The 15,299-nt window shown below is 38.1% G+C and overlaps 6 protein-coding genes across 6 annotated transcripts; 4 read left to right on the top strand and 2 right to left on the bottom strand.

Annotated features, from left to right (window-relative positions):
- Window positions 1-218: 218 nt before the first annotated feature.
- MRP13 (mitochondrial 37S ribosomal protein mS44 MRP13) lies at window positions 219-1,163 on the top strand (the record flags this gene model as incomplete). Its single annotated transcript, XM_071055184.1, has 1 exon — window positions 219-1,163. One exon carries the CDS (start codon window positions 219-221, stop codon window positions 1,161-1,163), a length of 945 nt encoding a protein of 314 aa, XP_070909877.1.
- Window positions 1,164-1,635: 472 nt separating this feature from the next.
- Window positions 1,636-3,486, top strand: GCD2 (translation initiation factor eIF2B subunit delta; the record flags this gene model as incomplete). The annotated part of the gene is made up of 1 exon (XM_071055183.1): window positions 1,636-3,486. The coding sequence occupies one exon, from the start codon at window positions 1,636-1,638 to the stop codon at window positions 3,484-3,486; it is 1,851 nt and encodes a 616-aa protein (XP_070909876.1).
- Window positions 3,487-4,154: 668 nt separating this feature from the next.
- Window positions 4,155-4,715, bottom strand: TOM20 (TOM complex receptor protein TOM20; the record flags this gene model as incomplete). Its single annotated transcript, XM_071055182.1, has 1 exon — window positions 4,155-4,715. The coding sequence occupies one exon, from the start codon at window positions 4,713-4,715 to the stop codon at window positions 4,155-4,157; it is 561 nt and encodes a 186-aa protein (XP_070909875.1).
- Window positions 4,716-8,116: 3,401 nt separating this feature from the next.
- On the top strand, window positions 8,117-12,328 carry RNJ42_05017 (beta strand repeat-containing protein; the record flags this gene model as incomplete). Its single annotated transcript, XM_071055181.1, has 1 exon — window positions 8,117-12,328. One exon carries the CDS (start codon window positions 8,117-8,119, stop codon window positions 12,326-12,328), a length of 4,212 nt encoding a protein of 1,403 aa, XP_070909874.1.
- A 571-nt stretch (window positions 12,329-12,899) lies between these two features.
- Window positions 12,900-13,559, top strand: SLX9 (Slx9p; the record flags this gene model as incomplete). The annotated part of the gene is made up of 1 exon (XM_071055180.1): window positions 12,900-13,559. One exon carries the CDS (start codon window positions 12,900-12,902, stop codon window positions 13,557-13,559), a length of 660 nt encoding a protein of 219 aa, XP_070909873.1.
- Window positions 13,560-14,181: 622 nt separating this feature from the next.
- On the bottom strand, window positions 14,182-15,177 carry TWF1 (twinfilin TWF1; the record flags this gene model as incomplete). Its single annotated transcript, XM_071055179.1, has 1 exon — window positions 14,182-15,177. One exon carries the CDS (start codon window positions 15,175-15,177, stop codon window positions 14,182-14,184), a length of 996 nt encoding a protein of 331 aa, XP_070909872.1.
- Between the last annotated feature and the right edge of the window lie 122 nt (window positions 15,178-15,299).

Here is a 15,299-nt window from a genome sequence, read left to right as displayed (position 1 = left end):
CTTTAAAATTAAGCTTAAATCTCAAGTATTTTTTGTTTTTTTTATAATTTTTTTTTCTTCAAGAGCTTTTTTTTTTTCTTCCAACGAAGAAGAACCATTTCATACATAAAGGAAAGGTTTGGATAGATGTCAGTAAACCAGTAATAAGAACGTTTTAACCAATCAAAACTACTATAACCAATTGGTATAACCTGGGCTTTATAGAATTTTTGGGGAGTATGTTAAGATTTAGGAGGTTATACAGCGTTGCGAAGAGCAACAAGCAGTTATTGGATGAGTTCTATGAGTATTACTCGACTAAGAAGGATCTGAGACCTTTGATTTACAGACCGCGGAATGCTACTGTGCTACGTAGCATGGATTTGAAAGATCCGGTGACTAATAAGCCATTACAGCCACGGGACCCAGTGAGACCGCTAGGGAAGCAGGTTTTGAATGGTTATATAGAGAGTTTACCTGAAGGATCTAAAGAGCTGATGGATTGGCTACATAAGTGGTGTGGTGTGTCGTTGAGGAAGAAGACTCTGTTTAGGTACTTGAGCGGATCTCACTTACAGACGATGTTGTTTAGCTCGTTGTTTAGAATAGGTCACTTTGGTCATACCTTGGGGCTACTGCACAGTTACCAGGGCAGGATAGTTGCTGCTGGTAACACACAGGCGTACAATGCTGAGCAATACTTCAACACAGCGATTGCATGCAGTATCCTCAGGAACTCTGCCAAGGGGTTGGTGGACTCGGGGATTGCTCTAAAGAAGTTGAGGGTAAACTGGGCTAAGACCACTACGCGGGAGATAAGAACAGGATTAACATGGCCGCTAATAGAAGCTTATGCCCACCAACAAGGAATTGATGCCACAAAGATCACTCTAGCCGGAGTAGAAAAGAATGTCCCCATACAACTACCTAAACCAGAAGAGGACCTTACCAACTATGTCTCAAGAAACAAATACTTGTACTATATTGCAAGAGTGATTGCTGAACACAGTGAAACATGCCCCAACGATATTACTGTTTTCATCCAGGACTATCAGAAATCATTGTCATCTATTCAAAAACAAGACGATTATGAGTCCTCTATCGAATCAATGCAACAATTGTTATCTCATGACAAAGAACAACCTGAGGAACAATCCGAGGAACAATCTGAGCCCCAAACCTGAGGTACACACTTTTGAGCAAGTGGAAGAGCAATTATTAGAATACAAAAGAATTGAATAAAACCTCATGTAAATATTTAAGGGTGTATTCCAGTACCATTTCCCCGGCTCAACTGATATGTACCTTCCCATAAATATGATGTTTTTTTTGTAAATAATGGATCTCTTAGAGACAAAAGGAAGAGGAAATAGTATTCAAAAATACCCAAATGGTAAGTATTACATTACCAGATGGTAAATATGATCAAAATGTTAACTAATATATAACCAAATAGCTGATCAATTAGTATGCATTATGTCTCTGAAAATCCGGGTAATAGTAAAATTTTTTTCTTTCATCACCTTTAATGCTCATCGCGAATACTTATTATAATTTGACAGCATTAAAAGGTTATCTAATGATGGACATTTACCCATTGGAGGCTCTTTTAGAAGAAGTAATACGGGTATACAAACGCAATATTGTAAAGTAACTATGAGCGAGGAGAAGTCTAATGATGTTCCAGAGCAGACGGTCGATGGTACGGCTCCTGCAGAGAGGAAGTTGACGAACAAAGAATTGAAAGAGCTTAAGAAGCAAGAGAAGGCAGCGAAGAGAGCTGCACAGAAGCAAGCCAATGGTATCTCTATTGAACAGCAGAAACAGCAGGCTGAGGCTAAGAAACAGAAGAAACAACAGCAAAGGGAGAAGCAATTGAAGGAGCAGCAGAAGAAACAACAAAAGGCTGAGGGTCAGAAGGAGAAGAGGAATGTTAAGAAGACCACTTTATTTGGTCACCTGGAGACCACTGAGGAGAGAAGGGCGACAATTTTAGCTATTACTAGTGCTATTAGCTCACCAAAGGCCTCGCGGATCACGGCCGCTGGTTTGATGGTGCCTGCCGTTGCCAGTTCTTTGGCTGGTGCGTCAATCGATGAAACTATCTCTTCTACTGTTAATGCTGCTGCTGCACAGCATGCTGCCAATGTTACTGCTGGATCTTCTGAACAAAATGCCATTGATCTTGCCAAGAATTTGGCCACCATTTCATTGGATAGTGAGAAGAACTCTGTCGTTCCAGGTATTTCCTCTGTTATCCCAGAGGCAATGGAGCAAACTTTAGAGGGTCCATCAATTCTTGCTTCAGTTAAGGAACTGCTTTTGAATAAAGATATGATTCATCCAGCTATCTCTCTACTGACCTCTAACTTAGCGAACTATAAGATTGTAGGATCCATTCCACGTTGTATTGCTATGCTGGAAGCATTCCAGATTGTTATTAATGACTATGAAACACCAACCGGAACAACCCTATCACGTAACTTAACGAATTATCTATCCCACCAAATCGATATCTTGAAAAAGGCTAGACCTTTGAGTGTTACCATGGGTAACGCCATTAGATGGTTGAAACAAGAAATCTCACTGATTGATCCTGCTACTCCTGATAAGGTAGCAAAGCAAGACTTGTGCGAGAAGATTGCACAATTTGCTAGAGAAAAGATAGAACTGGCTGATCAACTAATTATTGATAACGCCTCAAATCACATTGAGAACTCTACAACTATAGTAACTTACGGTTCATCTAAAGTATTAACAGAACTTTTACTACACAATGCTGTTGCTCTAGAGAAAAACATTCAAGTCATCGTAGTAGATTCGAGGCCTTTGTTTGAAGGTAGAAAAATGGCTAAACTGCTTAGAAGTAGAGGTGTTAATGTCACGTACTGTCTGATAACAAGCTTGGATACTGTTTTTAACATGGACGTCGATTACGTATTTTTAGGAGCACATTCTATCCTATCCAATGGTTTCTTATACTCCAGGGCTGGTTCTGCCATGATTGCTATGACAGCAAAGAGAAGAAATATTCCTGTGCTAGTTTGTTGTGAAAGTTTGAAATTTTCTCAACGTGTTCAATTGGATTCTGTTACATATAACGAGTTGGCTGATCCAAATGATTTAGTACCAATCGATTATGAAAATCCTGTGGAAAGACGTGGTAACCAAGGTACCCTTTTGGAGCAGTTTGTTAAAGAACGTAAGGCAGAAAAGGCTAGAATAGAATTAGAGCAAAAGAACAAAGGTACAAAACAAAAGCAACAGAGTTCTGGAAATAGTAAAAAGAGCCAAGATGGTAAAACTTCTGAAGGAACTGGTTCTGCTCAGTTGGCAGGTGGCAAGAACGTACTTGACAATTGGCAAGATATTCCTTCCTTCAACATTGTTAACATTCTCTATGACTTGACGCCTCCTGGTTACATCAAAAAGGTTATTACTGAATTTGGTGCTCTACCTCCATCATCTGTGCCTGTTATTCTAAGAGAGTATAAAGGTTCCGCATAAATTTTCCTCAAACTACTTCCATAAAAATAAGATATCCACTTGACCCATTTTAACTAGTACTATATAATAAACATAAAATGCATTAATTTATACTGTCTAACTTCGAAGTAATTAAAGTATATTTTCTAGAACAAAGATCATTAAAGTTGTTTAATGACACAAATACGCTCTCGAAACATAAATATTTACAGTTAAATATATAATTAGTTATGTACTATAACAAAGAAGCTAGAAGCTAATAGATAAAATGAAGTGTGGGGGCAGAGAAATCAGGCGATGACTTCGTGCATTAGTGAAAGATGAAGTGCAAAACAGTAATGTGTTATTATAGTATGAAAATATTCTAATTGGTTTATAGAAAAGTTTCAGTTTGCAAATAATAGAAAACATAGGATCTCGTTATGAAAAACCTGCTGCATTTATATTTAAAAATCATCAGCCAGTTAAGATGGAGTACAACAAAGATGAAGAGGAGATTTATTTTCTTTCTGTTGAAATATTAACATTAAATATATGAACAAGCGCTATTATTTTCAACTGACCTGCATTGATATTATACTTTTTTATTTTTATCTTTATTTTTATTTTATATTGTTTGTTTTCCTTGATTGTTTTTGTATTTATTAGTTTTAAAAATCATTTAGTAATCATGATGAGGAAGAGAAAATTTACTCGTCTACGCCGGAAACAGCCTCTTTGACTTCTTTCTCAGCAGCAGAGGATTCAGCACTAGCGGCAGCACCACGGATAAAAGTAGAAACATTAGCAGGAGGCATAATAGCAATCATCAAAACAATGTATTCGTAAATGTTCTCAGGGACACTTCTTTGGTAAATACCTAATAGATCAGCAGGGTTTGGATACACAGTCAATGCTTTGTAGAACTTGGCAGCAGCTTCCAACTCCTTACCTGGAGTCATAGACAATCTTTCACCTAGTTCAACGTTAGAAGTAAAGACAGACTCTCTTTCGGTGGCACTAGCAGGTATAGGATCAGCAGCCAATTCTTTAGTCAAGTATTCGGTAACTTTTTGTAACTTCTCCCTCTTTGCCTCCTCCTCAGCATGCTTCTCAGCATTGACTTGCTTCTTAACACGTTTCTTCAACTCTTTTCTGAAGTTTGGATTACTTCTCCTTTGATGATCGAAATAAACTGCATAAGCACCAGCAGCAAAAGCACCAACAGCTGTGGCAATAGCCAATGTACGTCCTATGTTAGATTGTGACATTTAGTTTGATTTCGTTAATCTATATAAAAGTTAAGATATTAAGTTACCTTTTTTATTCTTTTTCTTTCTCGAATTTAGGTTTTCTATATTGATAGAATTATAAAAGGACTAAGATGACTATGTTTCAAAGAAAAGTTATTACGAGCAATTCAGTTTGTAACCTGTATGTGATGTTTATTGTGTGCATAATGTGTCAACCAGAATTTTTTCGCAAGTGACGGTGAGCAAAAAAAAAATCTTTAAAAAAAAAATTAAAATTCAGAACCTCCGCGATAGCCAACAAAAAGAAATTTGAAGAATACCAAAGTTACTGTCACGTTATTTAACAGCTTAGACGACAGCAGATGATATTTAGTATGAAATGATTTCACGACACAAGAATGCCAGTAGCCCGTGCTATATTTTGTATATGAAGACAAGGGGCGATATCATTTAAAATAGAAAGGGCACAAAACTGTTTTTATTTTTATCTTTTTTAAATTTTTTTTTTTTTTCATTTTATTCTATTTTAATTTCTACTAAATTTTTTTGTTTTATTCGAACATAACAGTGTTTAATTTCCGTGACCTAAAAGGGGTAAGTAAATCTCATAAAACATACTTTATATCAACATCGAGACATTTCAAAATTTGTCCATGGACCCCTCTATCAATAATTCCTACGTATATTTTAACAAACAGTAATATAAGCACCCTAACCATATTAAATTAGTCTCTAATTTTCAATTTTGTAACAAATTTGATTACCTCATTCTGATTAAAAGTTATATTTATGTGAAAAACCTACATGGGAAGTACAGAAAATGCAGTTTCGCCTTTATACTTTTTCACTCTTTGTGCGGCATATTCCCAGTTTAAAGACCTTTTCAAATTAGATTGCACCCACGGGGATGGTAAGTTGTCTGCCCTCCTTCCCCACTAAGAAAACAGGTACAAAAGGGTGCAGAACGTTATGGTCGAAAAAAAATAGATGCTCACACCATCACGTAAAGACTGTACAAAAAAAATATAAAAATGGAAAATCTTACTTCTTTTGTTCAGGTTATTCTTACAAAAGTTTTTTCTGTATGGAACAATTCCTTGCCTCCTTACAAAAATAATAATCTAACTTTAAATTATTGCACATTTGGTGCGGCTTGTTCTTTGCGGCTCTTTCCTTATAGTAAATGATATTATAATATATCTTTTGCCTGCAGATTTTTAATGGGTGTAATAAATATATCTGACTTTTATTACTTTTAATAAATAAGAAGCCGGTCGAACAAGGGGCGAGATTTCCAAAAAATCTTCCTTCGATTTATCTCCAGCATCTAACTTTGAAAAAAAACCTGCGTTAGTTTCTTTTCCAAATAGGATTTTCCAATTACCTTGTAACCATTTTTAGGTGTATAATAGACGTTTTGAATTCAACGATACCCTTTTTTTACTAATTGTGATACTTTAAGATCATTCGTGTGCGGCATTTTAGTACATAGCTATTCCTTCTTTTGTTCTTCTTCTTTTTTTTTAATATGGGGATTTACAAGAACAAATGAACTCTTGCTTTTCCTTTTAACCACAGATGTAATACCTACTTTATTGTGTAAGTACAATATTAAGTATGAAACTAGAAACTTATCACTAAATAAGGAATTAGAAGAATGACTCAGTTGCATCCAATAAAAAAAAATAGTAACTACAAAAAAAACCTTACAAGTTTTCGTAACGGACTAAGGAACTATAACAAGTTTTCGTAACGGACTAAGGAACTATAACTAAAAATTAAACCAATCAATTAAATTCAATGTAAAAGATTTGATAATTATAATGTTTAATTTTTTTTAGAGATATATTCCCACATTATGGTAATTAAGCCAAAGTACCGATTTTCAATATAGAATGTGATTTGTATCGGTGAAGGTTCTCAAATATTATTGGAATTATTATGAAAAATGATTAACAAAGAGTTATTCTAAGAATTTCTACCTTTTTAACAAGACGATTTCCTTTTCCGTCAATGTTTTTGATTAGGGAAAAATAATGATTTTCTATCAAAGATATGACCGAAATAAGATATAGTCTAAAAATGAGTACTGAAACATGGCAGAGCTTTTTTGAAAGTCCTCGATTTATTATTATTTTTATTTACAGTATGCTTCTTCCGTAACTTTAGTCTCAAAAGGGGTGTACCCCACCTTTATAGAACTTCGGAAGAGAAAATCTCAACAAATAAATATGAACAGGGATTTACCAAAGTGGTGCCATAACCTATATCTAAATTACTAATTTAACAAAGTGGTGCCAAAACTTATATCTAAATTACTGATCTCCATCTAACACTGTAGTTTTATTAGGCCATCTTCTGCATCAACTTACTTTTAACCATATCTATTCTACAGTATTTTACTCGAGAATAAGGAGATGATAAATTAGGTAAAAAAAAGCAATATGAAGTAAAGTAAAACTTTCCTAATTTCGACAAATGGAAGAAGATAATGAAAGCCGTTACACCGAAAAGTAAAGAAAAAAAAAAATAATGAAAAAGTTTTTTTTTTTTTGATCCGTGCTTTTCTCAGTGGGTTGTCTCTCCCGCAGTTTTATGATGGCTATTCTCCTACACCAAAGTATTAGCGCTTAGAGATAATCCTTTTACTGAAACATAGATTTTCCTAGGGCAGACTTATGTAAAGGGTTTCGACACCAAAATATGTTGATGTTGTGCCTTTTTATTTCCTATTCCTAGTTGTACATCTGTTACTGTTAAGGATATTTTTTTTGATGTTTGCAAAAACAGACCTGGACAAAAAAAAGTGGGTCTGAATATTCTACAAATAAACTCAAAAATATTTACTGCCGCAATATGAACTGGAGCTGACTAAAAATGTATCGTAACACTAAACAATAAAACTTTTATTTCTATTTTTACAAAATATCATAAACATTATTCCTTTACTGAAAAAGAAAAAAATAATAAGAAACCTGGTATGAAAAATTAGTTTCATTCGAAAACTACTACGACAGAACTATGACAATCCCTGATCATGGTGGTAGAGATAGGCAAAATTGCTGCTAAATGTAAATCAAATGATGTGCGATACTGCGTAGAAATATTGTTAGAAATTATACTAATAAGCAACTACTTTGTGCAATTATTTCTACTGATTACTGGATTTTAATGTTGCACTAATCAAAGGGCCCACAAATAAATACTGATTCATGAACTAAAATTAAGGAACTGGAATAAACCTATACTTGTTTATTACATGACCCAATAACTTACTTATTTTTCTTTTCTTACAGATTCATCAAACTTATATAAAGGCAACAAAAGTAGGAATTAATAAAAAAACTGGGGTCGATTATTTTTTCTTCTACCCATTCTCTTTCTAATGTCGTTACCAAGACACCAAATAAACAACAAAAATGGTTAACTTTATGAAGCCATTACTTATGCTCGGCCTACTTGGGCTGGCAAAAAGTCAAAATTACGGTGCTGATGTTCCAGGTCCCAATTATGCAGTAAATGACGGTATTAATGCAACTTCTTGGTTCCTAAAGTTGGACGACACCTTAGAGACTGTTGATATCAATGGTGATGTATTGCTTAGCTCATACTTTGTCATACAGTCTAAGCCACGTACCAGCCCATTAGAAATTACGTATCACGGAGGAATGTTTAGTGTGGGTGCAGGTTTGTTTATCGATAATACTCTTTCTACAGATACAGGTCCAATACAAGTGATCATGACAGGTGAATCATTTGCTTCTAGCAGTGGTGCTCAATCTATTCACAATCCACGTGGAACGGTGGGCACTGCTTACTATGATTTCAATATCTTCTCCGCTACAGATAATCAATACTATAACATAAAATATGTCACATTCTCAGAAAAAACTGCCGTTTATGCCTACAAATTTATTGCATCCTTTTCTAATATTTATTTTGAAGGTAGTTATAGACAAATTTCATTTCTTAAGGATGATTGGACACCAGAAACAGAAAATGGTGTCATATGGTTTAACGGACAAATTTCCACTTTTTATCAAACGTTTTTTGCAATGAGGTTTCTAGAACCCGCTGATAAACCCAATGTATTTGTTATTAACGATTCAGTTCCTTTACAACAAAAGGTTTATAGACTGTACAACTTTGATAGCATACAGAATAGTTACATGGCATTCCCTTCAGAGATCAAATCTTTCAATTATGCTCCTGCCAGTTCAATAACAGACGGTAACGTAGGTATATTAACGGTTTCTACTGCTAATGGTGACTTCAACTTTAGTATTAATAATTTAAACACCACAGACTTATATTCAAATAATAATTTCATAACAGAACCAGTAACGGTTGATAGAAATGGAACAGATACGCAGGTATATGGTATAAGATTCAGAAATGTCACCGACATATATTCCCAACCTCCTGAATCCACTGCGTTCATTACCAAGGACAGCACCACTGAGACCGATGTGATCTCCTTCTTCCCAACTGTTGGCAGTGACGGCAAGACACACACTGGCTCTACGACCTACACCTTGGTCGACACCGACACCTACTCTCAGCCATCTGAGTCTACAGCCTACATCACCAAGGACAGCACCACTGAGACCGATGTGATCTCCTTCTTCCCAACTGTTGGCAGTGACGGCAAGACACACACTGGCTCTACGACCTACACCTTGGTCGACACCGACACCTACTCTCAGCCATCTGAGTCTACAGCCTACATCACCAAGGACAGCACCACTGAGACCGATGTGATCTCCTTCTTCCCAACTGTTGGCAGTGACGGCAAGACACACACTGGCTCTACGACCTACACCTTGGTCGACACCGACACCTACTCTCAGCCATCTGAGTCTACAGCCTACATCACCAAGGACAGCACCACTGAGACCGATGTGATCTCCTTCTTCCCAACTGTTGGCAGTGACGGCAAGACACACACTGGCTCTACGACCTACACCTTGGTCGACACCGACACCTACTCTCAGCCATCTGAGTCTACAGCCTGCATCACCAAGGACAGCACCACTGAGACCGATGTGATCTCCTTCTTCCCAACTGTTGGCAGTGACGGCAAGACACACACTGGCTCTACGACCTACACCTTGGTCGACACCGACACCTACTCTCAGCCATCTGAGTCTACAGCCTACATCACCAAGGACAGCACCACTGAGACCGATGTGATCTCCTTCTTCCCAACTGTTGGCAGTGACGGCAAGACACACACTGGCTCTACGACCTACACCTTGGTCGACACCGACACCTACTCTCAGCCATCTGAGTCTACAGCCTACATCACCAAGGACAGCACCACTGAGACCGATGTGATCTCCTTCTTCCCAACTGTTGGCAGTGACGGCAAGACACACACTGGCTCTACGACCTACACCTTGGTCGACACCGACACCTACTCTCAGCCATCTGAGTCTACAGCCTACATCACCAAGGACAGCACCACTGAGACCGATGTGATCTCCTTCTTCCCAACTGTTGGCAGTGACGGCAAGACACACACTGGCTCTACGACCTACACCTTGGTCGACACCGACACCTACTCTCAGCCATCTGAGTCTACAGCCTACATCACCAAGGACAGCACCACTGAGACCGATGTGATCTCCTTCTTCCCAACTGTTGGCAGTGACGGCAAGACACACACTGGCTCTACTACGTACACTTTGGTTGATAGCAGTGCTTCTACACCAGTAGTTGTTCCTCTCCCTGTTATTACTATTTCCGAGACAGATTTTATTTCTGATGGTCAAACTATTCATGAAGTTATTCTTGGTTCTGGATATACTGACACCGATGGCCATATTGCAACTAGTACTTGGACGGAGTTAACCATGAATATGGTGGATTCTGATCCTTTGTTCACATCATTCTCTGAGATGGCCAGTGTGGGACCCATTAACTCCGACACGTACTCCCAGCCATCTGCATCAACTACCACTGTTGACAAGGGCAGCACCACTGAGACCGATGTGATCTCCTTCTTCCCAACTGTGGGCACTGACGGTAAGACACACACTGGATCGACAACCTATACATTAGGTGACTCCGACACATACTCCCAGCCATCTGCATCAACTACCACTGTTGACAAGGGCAGCACCACTGAGACCGATGTGATCTCCTTCTTCCCAACTGTGGGCACTGACGGTAAGACACACACTGGATCGACAACCTATACATTAGGTGACTCCGACACATACTCCCAGCCATCTGCATCAACTGCCACTGTTGACAAGGGCAGCACCACTGAGACCGATGTGATCTCCTTCTTCCCAACTGTGGGCACTGACGGTAAGACACACACTGGATCGACAACCTATACATTAGGTGACTCCGACACATACTCCCAGCCATCTGCATCAACTACCACTGTTGACAAGGGCAGCACCACTGAGACCGATGTGATCTCCTTCTTCCCAACTGTGGGCACTGACGGTAAGACACACACTGGATCGACAACCTATACATTAGGTGACTCCGACACATACTCCCAGCCATCTGCATCAACTGCCACTGTTGACAAGGGCAGCACCACTGAGACCGATGTGATCTCCTTCTTCCCAACTGTGGGCACTGACGGTAAGACACACACTGGATCGACAACCTATACATTAGGTGACTCCGACACATACTCCCAGCCATCTGCATCAACTGCCACTGTTGACAAGGGCAGCACCACTGAGACCGATGTGATCTCCTTCTTCCCAACTGTGGGCACTGACGGTAAGACACACACTGGATCGACAACCTATACATTAGGTGACTCCGACACATACTCCCAGCCATCTGCATCAACTGCCACTGTTGACAAGGGCAGCACCACTGAGACCGATGTGATCTCCTTCTTCCCAACTGTGGGCACTGACGGTAAGACACACACCGGCTCTACTACATATACCTTGAATTCTGCTAGCAGTATTGCCTCAACTACTGGTATAGCTTCTAGTACACTAGCAATTACCGGATCAAACACGGGTTCCAGCTCTGGTACTGGCACTAGCACTGGATCTGGATCCAACACTGGTGCTAACACAGGATCTAGTGAATCCAATTCTGCATCAAATGGTTCTAACACGGGGTCCAACTCTAACTCCGGGACCTCCGGTTCTAACTCTAGCTCAGGTTCCAACGCTGGCATTGGCTCAGGTTCCAACGCTGGTTCCAACACTGGCAGTGGCTCGGGATCTAGCTCAGGTTCCAACGCTGGCAGTGGCTCAGGTTCCAACGCTGGTTCCAACACTGGCAGTGGCTCGGGATCTAGCTCAGGTTCCAACGCTGGCAGTGGCTCGGGATCTAGCTCAGGTTCTAACGCTGGCAGTGGCTCAGGTTCCAACGCTGGTTCCAACGCTGGCAGTGGCTCAGGTTCCAACGCTGGTTCCAACACTGGCAGTGGCTCGGGATCTAGCTCAGGTTCCAACGCTGGTTCCAACGCTGGCAGTGGCTCAGGTTCCCACTCTGGAACAAACTCTAACCAAGGTACTGTACAGATAGCATCTGCTACTTCAACGCACAATACTGTCAACAGCATTCAATACCATGGCAGCGGTTCTACAACCATGAGTAATATCTGGTTACTGGTAACAATGTTGCTAGTTTCGCTATTCTGAGTGAAAGATTTGTAATATTTCTACATTTCTATCATTGTATTATTTTACTTTTAGTTTTTTCGTTCGTTTCTTCTACTATTCATCATTTTATTATTTTATTATTTAGTTATTCTACGTTATTTGACTTTCCACAATACCCCTGCACCCTACCCTCCACCAGTTGATGCTTACAACTAAGTACATAAAATTTTAATGTAATCAATATTATTTAACTATTAATATATCTATCCAACTTTGATTTAATAAACTGTAACCGGACTAGCATCTTACGGAGTAGTTCTGTAATTTTACCCGGAAACATGTGACCTCTTCAGTTGAGCCTTTGCAAGGAAAATTTTTATTTTTTTTATTTTTTTTTATTTTTTTTGGTTTCGGGACTATCAATCTGCACAATCTCATTTTTTATCAAAGCGATGATCCCAAGGTCATCGATGAGCTAGTAATATTTAATTTTTTGGGAAGTGTTGGGTTTCTATAAATTGTTAGCATTTTTATATTCAAGAAGTAATTTATATATTCTTCTATAAAGGTTTTAGTATAAACAAAAAATTACGAATTTAATTACTTAACTATGGTTGCGAAGAAGAGAACAAAACTGAGAGATAAGGTATCTCGTCTGAATAAAGAACAAAACTTTGATGCTGGTGTGGAATCAAAAGTGAATTACCCAAGTGTGTTGGGGGAGGATCCTAAGGCTTTTCTTCATCAAAGTAAAGAGAGCAAGAAGGAGAAGATGAGTCAAAAGCATTCCATGTTTTTGGAGAGAGTGAAGGAGAAGAACATGGCTACAGAATTTAGTGGTATATCGAAATCTGCTGTAAGGCGTAGGAAGAGGAAGCTAAGAGATGATTTGAAGCCAAAAATGCATGATTTATTAACTTCTCTAGAAAACGATGTTCAAATTGAAGACGAACGGGTAGGCGAAGGTGATGAAGAATTTTATGATGCCCCACAATTCCAGGATGGTGATGAAATAATGGGCGGTACTCCAAGAAATATTACAAGACTAGTTAAACCTGAAAACTTGAAAGGTAAAGGGAAAAATAAGACAAAGAACGCTCCAGGTTCAGTGCTCCTTAAGAAAAATGCTCCAAACATCAGAAATCAAAAGGGTGCTAAACAACTTTCAATACAAGAAACACAAAGGTTTAACCAAGTGCTTGCAAATCAAAATTTCCAGCAGAATCCATTTGGTTCTCTAAGAGATGTTATTAAAATGCAAAAATTCTAAATATATTTGCTCACATCATAGAAAATAGAGAAGAAGCTGATATAAACGAGAAAACTTTTTGCCCATAAGTGTGGTTTGTACATTATATAGATATAAAATTTGCATAAAAATATTCCCTACTTTTAATGTCTTGGATTGAGAAGGCAACATGATTAGAAGAAAAATCTATTATGTGTCCAATACTTAGTTGCAAAGCAAAAATAACTATTGATTCTTACCACAAGTGCATATGTGAGAGAGGAATAGCTTGAAATTCTTATATGTTCTCGGTTACTACTACTATTTGTCATTTTAACAAAAGCTTAGAGAAAGAATACAGCAATTATACTGGGTATTCTTATGCTACCACAAATATGTTTAGTTCTATCTTCTCGTCTATCATAACATTACATGGTTTCGTGGTCTAGTTGGTTATGGCATCTGCTTAACACGCAGAACGTCCCCAGTTCGATCCTGGGCGAAATCATTATTTTTTAAAACCTGATTTATTATTCTTCGGAAGAACTTTAACTATGAATCTATTAAAAATAGTAACAGTATAAAGATGGAGGAACTTAATGTATTAGTTTTTATATACTACAAGATATATATTTTTTATTAATATTTCATATAAGATAACTACTTATCCTCTTGCTCTTCTACCTCCTGGGCCCTTTGGCCTACTAAATTTTTGGGTTGTATTCTTCGACGCTTCTGCTGCAGCATCATCATCCAGCTGTTTCTTGGATCCATAAGAGATTAGTGATACTTCTAGTTCATCAGAATCTCCGATCTCAAAGGTCTTTGTAAATTCCATACCTTGCTTTTCTTGTAAAAACTTAATGAAACCAGATTTATTTGAGGCGTAAAGCATACGTTCTTTAACTTTACTACCTGAAGGACAAGAATAAATAAAGTAGTAAAGTTCACCATTTTTGTAAATTGTGTACGTAGGATGTTCTGTGATAAATGTCAAACCTTTGGGGTCATTGGCTGCACCTTTGTTGCATATGGCCACTTCTTCTGTGGATGGATCTATTTTGAAGGCAATAACATTATCGTTTTCCAAGAGATTCTTGATGTCGTCATTCATCCTCACATCAAACTGTAAGACGCTGGGCCCGCCTCCAGTTTGTGAGACCAGTTCCCTCCCAGATATGGAGTTATAAGTTGAATAGAACTCTTTTTTCTGCGCAGCATCTATTTCTTGGGCACTGCGCTCAGATTCTGTCAGCACATTGGACTTTTGATCGTCACCATTATCACTATTCACTGATTCAGCCAATTCGTCCGACTCAGTGATAAGAAGTTGTCTACCAATGGAATTGCCACCTATCTGTCTAACCATAGTATTTTTAGTGGATGCATACAACATCTTAGCTCTTACTGGTGAGGCGTCAGGTACATATGAGAAAAACTGATATTGTTTTGAAGCTGTACCCAAATAGAAGATATATAAAGGAGAATCACCTAACCCTTTTGTACATTGCTCTAATGTAGAATACTCATTATCAAGCTCTACTTTAGTTGAATCTTCAGAGATCTTTGCTGTTATAAATGTTGTTTGCCCCTTTGAGAGATCATTACTCAATATATCTAGCAGTTTCTGATCTGCTAAAATACCAGATTGATTTGACATTTTTAGTTTTTACTTAATTATGGATTGATAACAATAAAGAACGATATTTAGCCACCCAATTGGGATATTTTATATTGGTATATCCCTTTTTTTTTTTTTACCAATTTTTTTTTGCCAACTCG

The sequence above is a fragment of the Nakaseomyces bracarensis genome (assembly GCF_045282275.1).
Source record: "Nakaseomyces bracarensis strain CBM3 chromosome Unknown Scaff13_0, whole genome shotgun sequence".
Classification (NCBI taxonomy): Eukaryota; Fungi; Ascomycota; class Saccharomycetes; order Saccharomycetales; family Saccharomycetaceae; genus Nakaseomyces; species Nakaseomyces bracarensis.
Note: the sequence above shows the minus strand (reverse complement) of the source record. Positions and strands in the feature narration are given on the sequence as shown.